This window comes from Vicia villosa, linkage group LG5 (assembly GCF_029867415.1).
Source record: "Vicia villosa cultivar HV-30 ecotype Madison, WI linkage group LG5, Vvil1.0, whole genome shotgun sequence".
NCBI classification, from domain to species: domain Eukaryota; kingdom Viridiplantae; phylum Streptophyta; class Magnoliopsida; order Fabales; family Fabaceae; genus Vicia; species Vicia villosa.
In genome coordinates, this window is record NC_081184.1 from 5,927,892 (window position 1) to 5,948,148 (window position 20,257).

Here is a 20,257-nt window from a genome sequence, read left to right on the forward strand (position 1 = left end):
GCTAGTCCACCACGCACCTTCAGCCATGCACCACATTCGATTCAAGGTAAGTTTTTGTGTTTCAAATTTTTCTTTCTTTCTTTTTTTTTATTTATTCAAACGTTATTTCTCTTTATAATATGTAATATTATTTAACTTATTCAATATATTGCTTTTAAATATCTTTTTAATTCAAACTTTTTTTATTTCTTCTCAAAAATTCCTTTTTTTTTATCTAGAATAAATATCTATTTTGAAGATACTATTTTATAATTAAATTGTTAAATTTGATTTAAATTAATTTAAATTGTTTAAGTTTTCTAATTAATTATAAATACTTTTATCAATTGATTAAAATAAATATAATATTAGGATTAGGTAATTTAATCGAAGTTTTATTTTTGGTCGATTTAATTAATTAGGTTGAAAACCAATAATTAATTAATTTGGTTCTAATTATTCTATTAATCACGGTTAACTTGTGCCCTAATCAGGGTTTACGAGGATCATTCCTTACACTAAGAGTTTCCTGTTTCTTTGTGCATTCTTTTCAGAGTTATCTTTCAGATACCTCCCGACTACGCGCCTGGTCAAGATTCAAAGCTAAGTATTTATTTGTTTTAAAGTTTATTTTGTGTCCTTTTAATTAGGGTTTGCCTTTAAATAAATCTTGCCTGCATTCACTTTTCTGCCTCTTCTTTGCCATTTTTCAGGGTTAACCCCGAGGCTTCCCGCCAGCCATATCAGATCAAATTCGAAGCTAAGCGCCTATTTACTTTATTTATTTTAAATTTCTTTATCCTTTATTTTTAGGGTTAGTAACATTTGTCTCCGAACGATAATGCACTCACCCTATTTTTGTTTGCCATTTTTCCACTTTTTCAGGGTTTGCCAAACGCCAAAGCTTCGCATAGTCAGTAACCCTAAACCCTAATTATTACTTATGTTAGACTTATTTGTTTATTATTCCGCTGGTTTCGATTCCCCTTTCCTCCGCTGGTTTCATTGTCCCCTTTCCCTTTATTGCTTTGATTATCAATATTAATTGCTATGGTTAGTAACCCTAGGGAGTGCAATTTGTTAATTCAATTAGAATCACTTAAACTATAAGATAAATATCTGCTGATCACGTGATTATTGCACCCACGCACGCTTTTGGGGTAACCTCTCTGTTGCCTGTTGCCTTGTTGCCTTGTGTTTTTGCAGAATAGCCAGTCCCTCGAATACGAGGATACCTCAGCCATGTTGCCTCGATTAAGATCATGGTCCCTAATGATGCTGCCTTCGATACACATGATCTCGACCCTCGGAAGTTGCCTACGAAAAGGCTGAGGTATCCTCTGGTTGCCTAAACGAAAGGCTGTCCTGGTTCTTCCCTCAGACTACCTGCCTCTCTATGGCATGGGACAGTCTTATGGCGAACGAACTCTTGATGACCCTTCAACCTCCAAATGAAAGGCTTCCTGCCCTCTCATGGCAAGGATAGACCCTTTCACCCTGAAAGGCTAAAAGAACTTCTTTTTCAAACTATAAGGTAATTTGCCCTTAATTGCTTTGCCTTGCTCTGGCTAAAACTTCTTCATATTCTTTCTCATAAATCTTCAAAATGGCTACGCTCATTTACGAGCTAAAGTCCATATTCTTTTCTTCTACATTTCTGAAAACAAAGAGCAAAGCAATTAAGAGCCCATGGAAAACCATGGATGCAAAGGGTGCCTTACATCTTCCCTCTGCATAATTACCCCCCGAACCCTATTTTATTTAAAAGGTTTTTCCTGTTCTTTTAGCCTTTCCGATATTTGGATAAAATAAAAGTCGGTGGCGACTCTTGCTATCCGCAACATTTCGATATAAAAGTCAGTTCACCATATTACAATTGTTAATCGCGATGATCAATAGGTTTGATCACCATAATTAACAAATAAAATAAAAAAATTCTAATTATTCTAATCCATTGTTTCGATTATCACCATTAGCAAATAAATGTGTTTTAATAGATTATTTGAATTGTTTTGGGAATTGAATTATTTTATTATTACCAATTAGTTTGGTTAAAACGATTAATAAATTAACGAAGGATTGTTAATTATCCTAATCGATCGGTTCGATTATAACCAGTAACAAATTGATTGTATTTTAAATGGATTATTAATATGAAGAAATTAATTATCGTTAATTATTGTAATCAAAAGGTTTGATTAAAACAATCAACGAATTAAACCTGATTATAATTATTAACCTAACATTAAATCTTAAATTAGATTAATTAAACTAAAATCTAAATTATTAATAAAATACTAATCCTAATTTTATTAAATTAGAAAAAGGAACTAATCAATTAAATAGACCATAATTCTAATTTTGTCCATTGGTTATTAACTAATTAAACTAATTTAAATTAATTAACAAAATAATTAAAAAAAAATAATAGAAAAAATAGTTAGCTAAAAAAAATAATGAAAACAAATAAAACAAAAAAACCTGGGCGCCTGATTGTGTGTGGTTGTCTCCTGAGTATCCATGGTGAGGACTGCATGCTAGGTCCTTTAGATCTGGCTAGAGGATGATCCAATGGTGGAAGCCTGAGGGCCTATAGTACGTGTGTGTGGGACTGTACGCACACAATTCTTCAGTTTGTTATTTCATAAAAATTATGTGGCATGAGTGGGAATCAAACGCGCCCCCCGTTGCTTCACATCTAACCTTGCCAACCCAACCAAGTTCCTTTGTTGTTATTACTACGTGCTTGTATAATGACGTAGCATGCAAATGGCTTTTGAATAAAAAACCGTGCGCAATTTGAATGGGCCAACAGGATCTCGCCAACGCATCATCTTCTCCAATAGTCCGTGGTTTTAGACATCTCTTTTCCCTACGGACACCTTCTGTAGCGACAAACCCTGCAACCTTCAAAAAACCATACAAGCCATGATAAACGCCAATAAAAACCATAATCCAATCGGAATCCACGTCCTGAGAACAATAACACTGGTGATTTATCCCAATTTCACCTATTTTGAGGGACCCCAATTTGAAGCTTGGAACCCTAAAAATGGAAAATCGTGATACCTGCGCTTAAACCTGAATTAAACAGTCCAGAAACTTTGCATACATCACCATAAACATGTAGATGTGTTCAAATAATATTTATGATGTAAGAATGAACGAAATTGATTGTAAAATTGGGAGATTCAAACCGTTTCCGTTTCTGGCGATTCCGAGCGCTACAATCAGTGGTGGTGATGCAATTGGTTTCACAAGAGAGCGAGGAATCTTCTTGGCTGCGTGCGAGAGCTTGAATTGGCCTCAAAATTCGTTTGCCATGGCACCTGATTTCATGTCTTTTGGAAGCTTAGAATAGGACTTCTCCTGCCGTAATTTCCCCCCTGGTCATTAGGATTCCTTGTCCATATATAGTAGATGAATTTTAGGTCATAACTTGAATCAAATCCCCTTTAATTAAGGTATTGAAATTTGATTGAAAATCAATCTTGAAACTTCCTAAAATTGGCATAAATCTAATCTCCTCTTACCAATCCTATTTTCCACGAAATTGCATCAAATATATGGCATGATTAATGACTGGATCTAATTAGAATACTTTCTTCAATCAAATCTTGGTTTACCATCTTAATTATTTGACTTATATCATATTTTAAATGAATAAAATTCACTATAAAATCAAATACTCATCATAAATTCGTGGCCTTGGATATGGACCTCATTGGTGACTTGTGGAGCAAGATTGGATCATGAGAACTTAGGCCCATTTGCAAGAAAACTCAATTTGGACCATATTTACTTCACATTTTCCACTCAAATTTGTTCAACTTTGACGAGGCATAACTCCCTCAATTTTTAAGATATGGAAGAGTTCTAGGACTTTTTGGAAGCCTCAAGATGTCCTCTATAATCCACTTTAGAACCTTTTTTCCATTTGAAGATTTTATCTTGATGATATGGCCTTTGACAAAAAACTGCTTTTGGTATACTTTTGAAAAGGACCTATAATCTTTTGTACCATATCTCTTAGATGAAGCATTTCTGGCCTTGACATGTGAGAGACAAAGTCGTAGGGAATTCAATTTCCTTCAAAATAGGCTTTGAGCGAGAAATTTATGATATTCCATGTGAAAGTTATGGCTGGTAAAAGTCCAGTTGACTTTTTAAATCAAAACCCTAATTTAGCAACTTTGAACCTTGTTGATTTTGAAGCTTTTCCTTGATGAATCATGATCAACCTTTGATCAGATGATGAATTAAAATAAGAAAAATTCTTAGAAATAATAAAAATATGCAAATTTTCAAAAAATCAGTTGCATGTGTTGACCTAAGGTTGCATGTGTTGACCTAAGGTTGCATGTGTTGATGCATGTGTCAACATGTATTTGGTTGTGAGTGAACACATAAAACATAAGCTATAGGCTTTAAAACTGTAGCACATGTGTCGACTTGAAATACGTATGTGTTGACACATAGTGGCGATTTTGAAAGCATGTGTCGAACTAAAAGCTTGTATATGTCCATACATTCAAACAGAAGCTACAAGTTTCATTCTTGCAGTACATGTGTCGACCTAAAGAGCATATGTGTCAACACATGCACTTGTGATTTAAGTAAAATGTGATTTTTGAAGCCTGTATTTTAATTTTAAAGCCTTGTAACTGGTTTTTAATGCATGATATTTATTTCAAACATGTTCTAAGTGTAATCTAAGATTCCTAATGCAAGGGTGCATAGATAATTACTATAATTTTTCCTAAATTTTGACATCATGCAAAACATCTAATGGGCAAGTGCACTCACAATTATATTTTTGAACTTAATTATATTTTGTGTTTGTTTTGTAAAAAATTAGATTGAAATATCTTTCACTCCAAAATATTTTATTATATAGGATTCAAAAAATTATTTAGAAAAAGAAACAGTTGACTTATTTTAAAAAGAAATACTCGAGATCTATAAATATTTATTATTTCATTAAAAATTTATGTGTTTTGAAGATATTAACTAAGTATTATATTATTTATAAATATTATTAATTAGAAATATCTCATCACTTGTTTATCTATAATCTAATGGTTAGATTTTACCTTTCTAAAGGTCAAACAAGAAGGACGTCACGAGTTCGAACTCGGACCCTAGATCAAATGTCTATCATAATTACCAAATGAGTTGTCTACGAGGGCACATTTTGTTTCAAATATTCTATACACTTCTATTTTATTTTTAAATTTAACTCTAAGAAATTCATCATTGATTTTTATTTATAACTTATTGCTAGGGATGTCAATTTGCATATGTTGATGGAGATCCCTGTGGGGATTATTTGTTTTGAGCATCGAAGTTGGAGATTTTTTTTCCGCGAGAACAGGGATGGAGGGAAAAGTTTTCCCGATGACACTTTGGAGCGTGGATTGGGAAAGTACCCCTGCCCCGTGGATTCCCCAACTCCGACCGTATTATTTAACTTTTATATTTTGTATATTATATAATATATAATTATAAAAGTTTACATAAAAAATATTAATGTATTAGAAAATGAAGAGTCATTACTGTAACATTTTATTTTTATGTGTTATTGTATAATGTATTGTTTCACAACCCAAGTACCTAACTCTAGAAAGTGCACCCAATGCATAAAATGTACACACCGTCTTCTCATTTACTTTTCTCAATTATCTTTGTCTCCTCCATTCATAATCTTCTCCGTTCTCTTCGTCATCACCATAACAACCACTCTCTTTGTTTATTGTACTTATGGTAATTACTCTTCAAATATATAGTAATAACGAAATACTAGTGTCATAATTTTGAACAAAAAGTATAGAAATTTTTTTAAGATTCGATATTCGTGGATCTCTGTGCGGGTCCGCAGGGATGGGGATGAGGGGAATATCCCTCCGTTGTGGAGATTGGGGATAGAGACGGGGAATAGATTAGGGGTGGAGCGGAGAGCGGAGATGCATCTTCCGAGCATTCCCTGCCCCATTAACATCCCTACTTATTGCTTTACATTCAAGACACTATTATTCACTGCATTTAAAAAATGAACATTATTATTCTTAATTAAAATAGATCACTTAATAATAATAATAATAATAATAATAATAATAATAATAATAATAATAATAATAATAATAATAATAATAATAATAACTTAATAAGATAAACAAATTATATTACTTACTATTAAAAAACTTAACTATATTATTACATAAAAATAAATATCATTAGTAAAAAATAACAAATAAAATTATTCTTTTGTAAAAAACTAGATACAGTGGAGCTTGTCCTCAGAGGTGAGGAAAGCTGGGAAACTGGTTGTTATTGTGATAAGCTTTAAGGATTTGGAAGCAGTGAGCGATGCACTTTATTTCAAGAGAAGTGTCTTGCTTATCCCTCTGTCGGGAATCCCTTTTTATAGTGATATCCATGGTCTAATGACCATTAATCATCTTTGTAACGTTTTATAACTGTCCATAAATACTTGTAACATCCTCATTCATTATGAGTAACTGACTCCAGATGCTCTAATAACAGCTCATAACTCGACATCCAGTTAAGCACCCGATTTCTGCCTACATGCATTTCCCAGCTGAATTAATGTTTATCCGGTAGGACATAGTGCTCGACTATATGCACATTTCACGCTATAGGTCGCGTCTTCATAAATATCCCGAATATGAAAGAAAAATAATATAATAACATTACACATATAAGTAGACTTTGTAAAAAAACATCAAATTAAATAAAAAATTAAATATTATGTATAATGATTCACGAACATATTATTATTTTTTTATTTCTTTTTGAAGAAAATAAAATATAAAATAATTTAATAGCATTGCACAATATAAAACTGAATATATAAAATTTTAATTAAAAATTCATTAAATTAAATCAAAACTAAATATCATGCATCATGCTTCTTTAACTTATTATAATTTTTTGTTTTGGTTTAATTGGATGAATCTTAAAATAAGGGAAAATATGCTTATCCAAAGATTGAGGTTGAAGTGGCTCAACAACGGTAATTGCAATAGCAAGTTCTTCCACGCGGTTATGAAGAAAGGAATGAGGCGTAATTTCTTAGGTCCAATCTCTTCTTCTCGGGGGGTTGCTAAGCTCGGTGGAGGATATTAAGGAAGAAGTTTTTGATCACTTTGAGGCTAAATTTAAGGAGAGTGATGTGAATCGTCCGGTGTTAGAATGGGAGGTTTTCAAGTCTCTTAGCGAGGAAGATAGAATCTTTCTTGTTTCTCCTTTTGAGGAAAGTGAGATCAAAGAAGAGGTGTGGAGTTGCGATGGTTACAAGAGCCCGGGTCCAGACGGATATTCCATATTGTTTTTTAAGAAGTGTTGGGACTTATCAAGAAGGATGTGTTCTCTTGTTTTAGGGACTTCCATTCCGGGGCTGATCTTTCAAAATCTATTACATCATCCTTCATGGCTTTGGTTCCGAAGTCTAACAACCCGTTAGATTTGGATGATTACCATCCCATTTGCTTGATAGGTTGCATTCATAAGATCATATCCAAAGCGTTGGCGGGAAGAATTAAAAAATTTATAGAAGTGTTATATCCAAGAGTCAAAGCTCGTTTGTGCCCGGGAGACAAATGGTGGATGGGGTTCTCATGACAAACGAATTAGTGGATTTTTCTACCAAGGAAAACAAAAGTTGCTTGATTTTCAAAGTTGAATACGAAAAGGCGTACGGTAGAGTTAATTGGTCTTTGCTTCGAGTAGTGATGGATAGAATGGGTTTTGGAGAGACATGGATCCGGTGGACGAACACTTTGGTCTTTAGTAGTAGTATGTCGGTTATGGTAAATGGGAGTCCAACCAAAGAGTTAAAGGTGGAGAGGGGATTAAGGCAAGTCGATCCCATTTCTCCTTTTTTATTTGTCATCGTAACCGAAGCTTTGAAAGGTTTGGTGAATATAGCAGTGAAGAACGGTGATTTTGCGGGATTTGCTTTCAACGGGAATTATTTTGTAGATGTCTTACAGTTTGCGGACGACACGCTCTTGGTTGGAGGTGGTAGTTGGACTCACCTTTGGGATATTAAGTCGGTTCTAAGAGCTTTTGAAATGATTTCAGGGCTTGGTATCAACTTCCATAAAAGTAAGCTTATTGGAATTAATATTTCTTCCAACTTCATGGAGGTAGCTATTAATTTTCTAGGGTGTAGGAGGGAAGGTAAAGAGTTTACTTTTTTGGGTATTCCTATAGGTAGCAATCCTAGAAGAATCTCCACTTGGGAGCCATTGATGTTGAAAATTAAGAAACGGTTGGCAAGTTGGAAAGGTAAATTTTGTAGTTTCAACGGAAGACTCACTCTTATCAAAGCGGTTCTTGGTAGCCTTGCTATTTTCTTGTTTTCATTTTATAATGCGCCTAAGAAAATCATCAAGGACATAATCAAAATCCAAAGTAATTTCTTATGGGGATGAACGGAAGACAAGAGGTGTGTTCATTGGGCGAGTTAGGATGTCGTGTGCCTTTCGATTGAGAAGGGAGGTTTGGGAGTCAAACGAATTGAGGAATTTAATTTAGCTCTCTTATGCAAATGGAAGTGGCAGATTCTCGAACATCCTGAGTCCCTATGGTATGGGGTTTTGAAAGCGAGATATGGTGATGTTATTCATAGTGTGTCTCATAGTGGTAGTGGGGCCAAGGGGGAGGACCGTAAATCGTATTGGTGGAGGGATTTTTTATCATTGAATTTGCTTAAGCCTTGGGATTTATTTAACACTAATAGTAGCATTTTGGTGGAAAATGGATTGACTTCATCCTTTTGGCACTCAAACTGGACGGGTCTTGGAATTCTTAAAGATTGTTTTCCTTTATTATTCTTTGTTTCTCTTTTGCAGGTTGTTACCATGGCCCTCATGAGAGGGTGGCAAAATGGTGAATGGGTGTGGGGAGACTTTGGCTTCCCTCCAATTCTCTGGAACAACATCGTTCCTGGTGCAGGCCCAACCGTTGTGCCTGCCTTCTGGTGCAACATATTCTCAAAATCAATGGAATAGTTATGGTCTTGCTACCTTCACAGCAGCGATTTCCTCCGTAGCAGCAATGGATTCGCCCTTAGCGCCTGCTGCCGATCCTTTTTGCAGCAACAGTTTGCTCAAAGACTTGTTGCGGCTGCAACAGGTGGTTTCTTCGATTAAATTGGACTTTAATAAGGCTGATATGGTGTTCTGGCAGGCTGAATCGGAGGGAATCTTTTCAGTTAAATCTTGTTACAATCTGATCAATGCTAAGCATATTCCATATGGTTCTTTGGGCGAATTTGATAAGGTTTTTTCTTTTGTTTGGAAGACGGATGTTCCAATGAAGATTAAAGCTTTTGGTTGGATTAGTTTCACATATAGACTTCCCACGAGAGGAGCTTTATCAAAAAGAGGTATTATGTCTCAATCCAACTCTTCTTGTGTTTTCTGTTGCATAAGGGAGGAGTCTCTAGCTCATTTGTTTTTAACGTGTCATAATGCGGAATTAGTATGGAGGGATATTGCGGAATGGATTGGTTTTGATAAGTACAAGGCGACAGGTATGAAGGAGAGTTTCTTGAGTTAGTACTTGTATGGAAGAAAGAATAAAGTTAGAAAGGGTAAGGAGGGAGTGGTATGGTTGGCGGTTGTTTGGTCTCTTTGGACGGTTAGGAACATAATCATCTTTAGGGGAGATACCTGGAACATATCTGATATAGTTTGGGGGATAAAAGCGTTAGTTTGGCGTTGGGCTTTTGCGGAAAAAATTATACAACCCAATTGTAATTTTTACGAGTTTAGTAGGTTACCGCTTTACTATTTGTCGTAAGAGGCAATTGGCGTTTAATTTTCCTTCTCGTGCTTTTTAGCCGGGTCTTTTTTTATCTTGTTTCGAGAACTGTGCTTCTCTGATTAATATATTCCTTGCTTAAAAAAACACTGTTATATAGCGAAATTCGCTTTTCTCCTTGTAAAAAAAAATTTCAAACACCCCCTGAAATATATAAATATTATGTCTTTTGTCCCCTAAGTGTAAAGTTTATCCCTGTAATATATTTTTTGTTTGATTTTCCCTTCAGATTTAGTGTTTAAATTGCACGCTTAGGGGGTAATCCAAAAAAAAAACTATTACAGGAGTAAATTAAAAAAATATATTACCAAAAAATAAAACGAATTATTTCGCCTATAAAAGTGATATTAATTTTTTTTTAATTTCTTATAATTTTCAATGTGGTATATTCTCTAGAAAATAATATTTAAGATAAAGCCCTAGTTCCTAAACTTTTAGATCCTTAAGCATAAGTTGGAACCAAATTTGAAAAGGTCATAGGGAATTGAACACACACGCTAGACTAATTAACGTGCTTGCATTGAGCGGACTAGGTTAATTGAAAATTAGGGTTAAGGCAATTAGGTTACAATTTTAGGTTACAATAGGATCTATATATAGTAGAATAGAATTTGTTATTGATAGACAACAATTACTTCAATACGTTCCTATTGTATTGGAAGTGTACCTATGAATACAAAATCAGCCATGTCGAAGAAGACTCTGTCCCCGTCCGGTGTTCTTCACGATGAACTCATCACCGAGATCCTTTTGTTACTTCCTATAAAAGCTCTTCTTCAATTAAAGTGTGTAAGTCATTCTTGGAACACTCTTATTTCCGATTCTGCTTTTGAGAAATTTCATCTCAAGAGATCTACAACATCACAGAATACACACTTCACGCTAATCACTCAGCACTTCATACCTGTCGAGGGAGAAAGTTATTGCCACCGTTATAACACTGTCATTCCATGCCCTATAACTCATTTATTTGATAATCCCGCGTCTACCTTTGTCGCTGATTCTCATTACCTTTTAAACAATGACGATCACCCTCCCTTTATTATTGTTGGTTCCTGCAATGGATTGATCTGTTTGCTTTATCTTGATTTCACTTACACCCATGAAGAGTACTGGTTCCAATTATGGAACCCAACCACTAGAAAAATATCTCAAGATCTGGGATATTCTCGTCATTCAAAATTAGGCTTTATTTTCAATTTTGGTTGTGATGATTCTACCGGCACTTTTAAAGTGGTTGCCTACCGCTTCATTCCTGAAGGAAATACAAGTGAGGTGAAAGTTTTCACGGTTGGCGATAATGCTTGGAGAAAAATTGAAAGTTTCCCAATTACTCCTCTTGCTTATTCGTTGTTTTCACAATTTATGGGTAATAGGTCTGATGGTGTGTTTTTAAATAGCACTCTTAACTAGTTGGCTCTTCACAAGCACATCCAGAAGGACCACGGATATTATGATTACGATTACAACTGGGCTTGTCTTATGAAGGAAATTAGTGTTGAGGACCTTGTTATTGTTTCTCTTGATCTGGGGACAGAGACATATAATCGGTATCTATTGCCTCAGGGTTTTGATGAGTTGTCGTCTGGAAAGCCAACCATTAGTGTATTGGGGGAATGTCTTTGCTTTTCTTATTTTCACACGGGAACCGGTATTGTCATGTGGCAGATGAAGAAATTTGGTGTTGAAGAGTCTTGGATTCAATTTCTTAAAATTAGCTATCATGTTGTTCAATTATACTATGACTTTACTTACAATCATTTTCAATTATTGCCATTGTTTCTTTCTAAGGATGGTGATTCATTGATATTGTGCAGTAATGCTATGGATGGGGTTAATGGGGGAGCAATTATATATAATTGCAAAGATAATATTGTGCAGAAAATAAGAGTTAATGTGAAAAAAACTATTACTGATGATGAAAGTGATAATATTTTATACTTGGATTTGGCCGTGGGGTATGTTGAAAGCCTAATTTCGATTTTCTGAAAGTAAGTAAATGATCCATGGTTTACTTGTTTGAATTTATTGGTTTTATGATTGCTTAGTTATTTATTGACTATATGTTGGTCATTGTTAATTGAGTTGACAATTCTCTTAATGTACTGAATTTGTTTTCTTTTTTATATGAAATGAAATATTATGTTTTCTTGTTGTGGTTTTAGCCATTAGTTATAGTTCATGTGGTATACTTGTTTAGACTTCAGCTTTCACTTTATTCAATCATTGTTATGTCCTGCTGTTGAAAACTAAGGATTAGATAACCTGCATGGTCACTTATTCTGTTGAAAATACAGTATATCAAGGACTATGTCATTTCTGTCTAATTCATAAGATTATCAGGTATAGTTTCGGGTATAGTGTTCATAAACAGATAGAAGAATATGGATGAGATGATTTCTTATAAATAAACCAAGTCCCATTTCAGTACCAACAAATTATCTTCCTAAAAGCATGCCTCAGAGGGATTTTGCTGCTTCACTGTAAAAACATTGAATATTCTTGAGTAATTCTTTTCCGCCCAATAATGAAACATCTTGAGTAATTCTTGACAATTTCTTCCACCACCAACCAAGAAAGCTGATAAAACAAACAAAAAGTAAAAAAGTGTAAACAAGGAGTTGCAATCCATTTACATAGCAATCACCAACTAGTAAGATCAGTGAAATGTGTGAAAGTAGAAAAATATCAATCAACGCTTTAAACAAAATCAACATAAATGTACTCAAAAAGTAACCATGTATCATATACTTACTTTCAACAAATTGAAATTAAGCTTTCAACATAACCCTTGGCAGAGTACCAGCGTAAAGTATTAATATTTCTATCATCAATAATAGTTGTGTGCACATTAACTCCTATTCGATGCGCACTATTATCTTTGCAATTATAAATAATTGCTTCCCCATCGGCAGCAGTACTACACAATATCAATGAATCCTCATCCTTAGAAAGAAACAATGGCAATAATCGAATATGATTGTAACTAAAGTCATAGTCTAATTGAAGAATGTCATTGCTAATTTTAATAAATTGAATCCAAGACTCTTCTTCAACTCCAAATTTTTATATCTGCCATATAACAATATCATTTTCCCGGTGAAAATAAGAAATACAAAGACATTCCCGTAACACACTAATAATTGGCTCTACACGAGGCAGCTCATCAAAACCCCGAGGCAACAGATACTGATTGTATGTCTCTGTTCCCAAATCAAGCGAAACAATAACAAGGTCCTCAACAATAGTGTCCATCATAAGACAAGCCCAACTGTCATGGAGGTCCTTCTTGATATTCTTGTGAATAGCCAACCAGTTAAGAGAGCTATTTGAAAACACACAACCATCGTACCTATCTGAAAACTTAAAAGCTAAAGGAACAATCGAGAAACTTTCAATCTTTCTCCAAACATTATCACCAATAGTGAAAATTTTCACCTCACTTGTAAATCCATCATGAATGAAGCGGTACGCAACCACTTTAAAAGTGCTTGTGGAATCATCACAACCAAAATTGAAGTTAAAGCCTAACTTTGAATGACGAGAATAACCAAATTTGGGTTTGGAAGTCGATTAGGTATTAGCTCCTCTCACATCCATTGTATTCAATGGAAACCGTTTAGTTATATCTTTACGAATAAAAGTGTTAGATTAAGGTATTTAATTTCTTCTAATTATTATGTTGGATATTTTCAAAAGGAAAGAAATAGAAAATTTATATAGAAGATGGAGAACTCAAATCTACGTAGTTCTTAGTAGCCTAAACATCAGTTAGTCGAAATGGATGCATATGGTTTAGATTATTCCATTAGGAAAACTTAGATATCAAATACCTAAAGGGTATGACTCAGTTAGCAGACAGTGTTAGACAAGTCAAACACTTGAAGGCAAAGAAGGGTAGTTCAAATTGACACCCTAGGAAGGAAAAGATTGCCTACATAGAAACAAATGATAGTAATCAAGAACTCAACGTATTTTTTGAGTGTGCCGAGAAAAATGACATTAATCTGGCAGAATTAAAGCTAGGGCATCCGTATGTTTGTAAAGATTTAAGACCTTCTAATGGAAAAAATCATGTTGAACCAAGTAGAAAAATTAGTTATAAAAGCTTATACTTTTTATGTATAACTAAGCGTGATGAAATTTTTTATCTTATGATTGTCGATGGTCAAATAGACCCAAAAGGCATAAAGATGCTACCAATGGAACAAAAAAAGAAAAATGGTTTTTGTAAATATTAGAATTTCTTTGGTAAAAAAGGATCTTAATCAAAGGGTCGCAGAGCTGAATGTGGGAGATTACTCTAAAAGAGTCAAGAAGGTGTATCCAAAAGTTGAAGAAGATCTAATATATTTCCTGAATCGCTGCAAGATCAAAGATTATGAAGTGATGTTGTGCCCTCGTTGTAGTGTAGTTTATTACGACAAGGAATCAACAAAGGTGGATATATGGTATTAGTGAGAGTTAAGGGGAGTTTATGGATGAATAAAAATAGTAGGGTTTTATTTAAATAGAGAAAGAAACTAGAGTTAGGAGCTGTTTGGAAAGAATAAGTTGTCAGCAGAGTCAGAGAGAACCCTAGCAGAGCAAGAAGTATGAGAAAAAAGATCTCGTTATTGTAACTTGAAGTTTTCTACGAATTTGAGGTAACAGGGTAATTGTTAATATTATGGGTGTTTATACATGAAGGACAAAGAGGATTCCTTATCCTCTTTTCCTTTTCCCTTTTTATTTGTTTCAATTGATGAACTTTGTGAATCTTGAGATGGTTTGGGCAAAATCTCTATTGATTGATGTGTTATAATGTTAAATTTGTGCTCTGCTGATAAATAATTTTTGTTGGAGGCACACCACATCTCCACCTAAAACCTTAAGGTGATAGGTGTGTAGGTTCTCTTACTTATAAAGTGTTCATTCTTTCCTTTTTTAACAATTGTGAGACTTCTTCCTTACACTTGATTCTCAACACTCCCCCTCAAGTGTGAGTCCACAATGCTCCCCCTCATGTGAAAGCTTTCTCTTCCACACTCACTTGTATCTGTTGACTTTCTTCAACTACAAATAAGTCGGTCCCTTTCTCAAAACCAAAGGCTCATGATACCACTGTTAGAGGAAACTCGGAGGTTTTAGGTGGAGATGTGGTGTGTCTCTCACAAAGTGTGTCCTAAGTAAAGTGCTCCCTTGTTGACCCCCTCGAGTTGCCTCCAACAGTGGTATCAGAGTCTCGTTGACACACTTTTGTGAGAGACACGCCGCATCTCCACCTAAAACCTTAAGGTGAGGTGTGTGAGTTCTCTCACTTATAAAGTGTTCATTCTTTACTTTTTTTAACCAATGTAGGACTTCTTACTCACACTTGATTCTCAACAATTTTGTATGAGTAATTCTAACACTACTACAAAACACACATTTAACCCTGGACGTATGAGCATTCAAATCTCTAAAATCTATGCAAACTCTCGATGTTCCATTCTTTTTAATTATTGGAACTATATTATTCCAACGAAAAAATATCACAAACAACTTGATAAAACACAGAAGACATGAAAAGCCATGAAAAACCATCCAAACGGGCTACAGAGAGGAAAAGGAGAACATAAGAGAGTAATGAAGTAACCCAGGTAGGTGCAATTCTTAGAAGCTTGGAGATATCCACGTTTTGTCAAGAGACAGGTTTCTTACTGGTGGATGATTATCGTGGAAGGGTTGGAGGCGAAAGGTCTCTCCAAGCGACGAGAGAGAGGAAACGAAAAAAGGTTGGAAGGGAGAGAGATAGATTTGTGAAAATGTGGGGGGAGAATGAGTTGTTTTGTCTTGTTTGTAAGGAATTGGGGGAAGTTATGGGACAAAGGCTTTATCAGGCAGATATTGTTGAGTACCCAGGAAATTTGAAAAATTGTGTGAGCCACTTGGACCATTGAAAGCTTTTGATTGGTTTGAAAATTTTAATTTTGTCAATTACGAAAAAAAAAAGACATTTCCATGTGTAAAATGAAAAGTGCTTAAAGGGTAGATTTGTTGAATGGCACTATCATTTAGCATCATTCTTATGGACCAACCACTCATACTAATACACATTTACATTATTGGAAGAGAACTTGTCTATGTAGCACATCACAGATGCTGCGAATCCACACATTTTATTCTTTAATTGATTGGTCAAACTTTCAACATCCTTTTCGTTGAAAAACATGAGAGAGTAATTGGAAAGTTAAGAAACCTTTTTATAGGATAACTATTTTTTAGTAAAATTTGTTCGCTATTTTCATACTCTAATTTTGCTTCTCGATTAATAAATCAATGCATTGAAACCTATTCATTTTCATTTTCATTTTCATTTTGAAACCTATTCCTCTCTCTCTTCTTCCTTATTTCCCAATTGAAAACCTAAAGCATAGCCCTGAACAAAAGCTCTCACGACCACCGCAGACCCTCTTTACCCAAATCGATTCCCCCATTCTCAAATCTATTTGTATTTTCTCTCAATCTTTGTTTCGAAATCAAAACTCAACCCCGAATCAATTTTATTTTCACCTCAGAACCCTAATCTAAAACTCAATCCAAATCAATATTGTCACCGGTTGTATTGCGGCAAGTGTTTCGTCGGTTGTGTTCTTGTGGGTGTCCTGTTGGTCGTCGTGTTGTTGCGAGTGTGTCGGTTGTGTTGCTGCCATCTTCATTTCTTCTTTTTTCGGTAAGTGTTTATATGTGATTGTGTTGTTGTTGTGAGTGAGTGAGGAATGAGTCGTGCTGTCGTCTTCATGAATATGTTTACACCGCCATTTCAGTGTTTAAGCTTTTCTATTATGATCTTATAAAATTTTATGTGTTTTACTTTCTGACATCTTTATGTTTATGACCTGATTTTTCAAGTCCATGTACTTTGTTTTCACTTTGATATTGTTTTCATCTAAGTTTTCACTACTCATATTCATTCACGTTTGCAGTAAGTATATGTTTTTTATGATTCTTTGTTTATGAATTCTAATTTTTTTTATCTTCGTATTATAATTCTTTGTTTTTTATGTCTAATCTTTTTATCTTCTCATTATGATTCTTTGTTTTTTAATATATTTTGATTCATTTTATGTGTAGTTTTTTCCAGATCTGAAAAATTAGGTAGGATATTTCGCGGCGCCACTGTCGTGTTGTTCCAGCTGTAGCTGATTTCTGTCCTAAGGTAATTCTTTATATGTTCTTAATTGATGAAGTGAGATTGAATTTTTTCGGTTTTTGAAATTGAATGTTGTGTTTTAAGAATTGTGTTCCTTCATCAATTTTGAATGTCAAGTAGTTCTTTAAATGTTCCTTCAAGAATTTTTTAAGAAAAAGAATTGTTTAAAAGGTTCATAATTGTTTTCATTTTGTATGATTCAGATTGGATTTAGTGCTCCTCAAGCCCCTGGAAAGATTTATGTTCAAATTTTCAGGAACTCTGCAACAATATCGATAGATGATTTCTTTTTTACGGCTGAAGATTAGGTATATATAATACATTTTCAAAGATGTTGTTTTTTCGGTTAATACTCTCATGTTGTTCTTTTAATTTTGGAGTAACAATTAAATTGTATTTGGATTGTAGAATAAACTACGAGAAACTAATCCAGGAAATGCACTTCTTGAGGTAATTCTACAAGTATATGAGAATTGTTTATCGAAATCACGTCTAGGGCACTATGAATTGTTCTGGTTAGACCATATTGTTTTAATTATCCAATGGAAAAGGACTTCCCACTCAACTAATAAATTGACCAAACTGTCTGTTTTGCCAAGTTTGTTTTGACATTGGTTTTTATTTGTTACTAGGAATTGAGAAGCCATCATTTGCCACTGAGTTGAACTTAACCTTATCTGCTGATCATCGCGTCTTTGATGGCAAAGTTGGAGGTATGTGTAATTAATATGCTTCAATTATCCAATGGAAAATATGGTTTTTATTATGTGGTTTAACTCAAATTTGCAGGCACATTTCTCTCTGCTCTGTAGTCAAACTTCAATTATATAAAATGACTTCTTTTATAATGACATACACCAAACTTTCTGGTGTTTGATTATTGTGCTTCTCATGAAAAATCATGTTGGTTAACCACAACCTGGCTTGGAGTTGCAAAACCTTTAACTGTTACTAAAATCTGAAACAAGTTGCTTAAAAAAAAACCAACCATACATATCCTAACTACAAGTTTAACATGTACTACAACTGACACATTCGTACTTATCTCCTTAATTGTTTAAAAAATAATATTATTAGTGTTCTATATAGTTAAACATAAATTTCCTTTGGATTCATTAGTGTTTTTAATTTGTCAATAGAATTTATTTGTTCATTTTGCTATTTAACTTCGATTCAATGTTTGTATTTGTATATCTAAAATAGTTTTTTATAATGGCAAATGAACACATTTCTCTGTGTGGTTCTAGACGAATTCCTGTCTTATTTTATCTTGATTGTCTTCATGCTATAATGTAAGTTTCTACTGTCCTAATAATTTAAACTTTCATTTTTTCTGTGTGAAGCATTTACATATCTTTATACTAGGGGAATAGCATCCAAGCAATTACTTTTCCCAAGAACTCGGAAACTTATTTGCACAGGGTATGTTCGATTTATGCTCACTTTAAAGAAGTTGTTTGCTTATTTTGTGTGTATCAATTACATGTACATGTTCTGATGGATAATCTGCTTTTGATAGGTTGGTCGTTGTTCAGGAAGATTTGGCCATCTTGGTTTAGCGGTGAAGTTGATCACTTATGAGGACCGCTTTAATTTCTATGTAATGTTGTTGGTGTTGAATAAGTTTTATAGATTCTGGCTGTAGGTTGCTGATATGTTTCATCTTTTGTTTAGATATAGGCTGTAGGCTGTAGGTTGCTGATATGTTCCATCTTTTGTTTATATATATATCTTAAAGTCTGCTACATATATAATTTTAGATATCCGTAGAATGGAGAATAAATGAACGATAGTTTGCTGTAGATAATATATTATATGTGAATCAAACTGAAGATTGTGAGGTTACAATATATGTATCAGTTCTCACAACTATGCATGTGCTCTTCCATTTCCATTGTAGCTTCATGTTTTTTCAAAATTTATTTTTCCTCTTCTTAACTGTTATATCAGTAACTTAAATTATAACACTATTTTTAATATTTTGACTCTATTAATATCCACTGTACACAATTATGCTCAGTAATTAAAAGAATAAAACTTTTAAGTTATTAACACCATTTATAATTATTTTGATGAATTGGCCATGTTTATTTATTTAAATCATATTGGATTTGTCATGTTGGTGAGTTGCTATTTATTTTAAATATTTGCAATTATAATAATTTTATAATAACAATTATATAATTAAGAACAACCAAATTTTATACATTGATTTAAAATATGAGTGTACTTACCTGGGTCTCTTACTTGCTTACTAATATTATTAAATTGACCACAGATTAAATTGCCCTTCACTCCAAAATACTAGCTTATTAATATTATTAGATTGACCAAACAGACTAAATTGCCCTTCACTCCAAAATCATTTACAAACAACAAGGGTAATTATGTAACTAACAATATAAAATATTATGTTTCTATTTTTCAACAACCACAAGTCAATTGTTGGTCTCTCATTGGTCCACTTTTTCTACTTTTTTATATGGTTATTTAGTATATTTTAATTTTTATGATTATTATTCATTTATAATTAAATCATTCATTTTAAATTTACATGTTTCTAAATATATTTTATACAATATTAAATAAATCTACATCTTATTAGACTGTATTTTACGGGTCACTATCAACAAAATACATATTTTACTTATTTTTTCAAATGTTGAAATTCTTTTTATTCTCTTTTCGTCTCATGGTCAATTTTTTTTCTTTATATAATTATTTAATAATTAAATAATTCATAATTATTATTTAAAAATTCTAAATTACTATTTTTATTTATTATTTACACAATAACATAATTAAATTACCCGTGCGGAAGCACGGGTCTCTGACTACTTTTTTAGTAAAATTTGTTCGCTATTTTCATACTCTAATTTTGCTTCTCGATTAATAAATCAATGCATTGATCAAACATTCGCATTATCAGCATATTATGGCATACATTTTATCTCGCATAAAGTATAAAATATCAGCCAGAATAAATGTTCAGATCTACAAAGAGATTAGTTGAATCCAATTTCAAATGTACTTAAAATTAGCGGGCAAAATTTTCAAAATTAAGCTTGCAGATGGTAGTTTTATTAATCCACATGTCACATAATTCAACCTGACATGATCGTTTAAATTATTTTATTATTTTTTTGCGGACATTTTTAAAAGGATATTTGTATTGCAAAATTTGATCAAAACCTCTCTATTTTTTCGAAAGAATATATCTCTGATTTTAATTCATTTTGGGTCTTTTTTTTTTTT

General features: G+C 33.4%; 1 protein-coding gene and 1 long non-coding RNA gene across 3 annotated transcripts; both read left to right on the plus strand.

Moving 5' to 3' along the window:
- The first annotated feature begins 10,515 nt into the window (after positions 1 to 10,515).
- Positions 10,516 to 12,220, plus strand: LOC131604098 (F-box/kelch-repeat protein At3g23880-like). Its single transcript, XM_058876587.1, has 3 exons — positions 10,516 to 11,214; positions 11,317 to 11,786; positions 12,172 to 12,220. Exons 1-3 carry the CDS (start codon positions 10,516 to 10,518, stop codon positions 12,218 to 12,220), a joined length of 1,218 nt encoding a protein of 405 aa, XP_058732570.1.
- A 3,814-nt stretch (positions 12,221 to 16,034) lies between these two features.
- LOC131606182 (uncharacterized) lies at positions 16,035 to 18,871 on the plus strand. Of its 2 annotated transcripts, none has more exons than XR_009284755.1 (7): positions 16,035 to 16,522; positions 16,934 to 17,008; positions 17,206 to 17,310; positions 17,411 to 17,452; positions 17,635 to 17,715; positions 18,346 to 18,424; positions 18,522 to 18,871. It is a non-coding gene; the product is annotated as an uncharacterized LOC131606182 (long non-coding RNA). The 2 variants fall into 2 exon arrangements; XR_009284754.1 differs by having other exon boundaries at positions 16,037 to 16,522; positions 16,924 to 17,008.
- Positions 18,872 to 20,257: the final 1,386 nt, after the last annotated feature.

Excerpts from the sequence above, each read along its gene's own strand:
- LOC131604098 (XM_058876587.1), top strand. The coding sequence starts at position 10,516 with ATGTCGAAGAAGACTCTGTCCCCGTCCGGTGTTCTTCACGATGAACTC. Across the intron at positions 11,215-11,316 it reads TGGGTAATAGGTCTGATGGT|GAAATTAGTGTTGAGGACCT; the intron begins GTGTTTTTAAAT and ends TGTCTTATGAAG. Across the intron at positions 11,787-12,171 it reads TACTTGGATTTGGCCGTGGG|GTATAGTTTCGGGTATAGTG; the intron begins GTATGTTGAAAG and ends TAAGATTATCAG.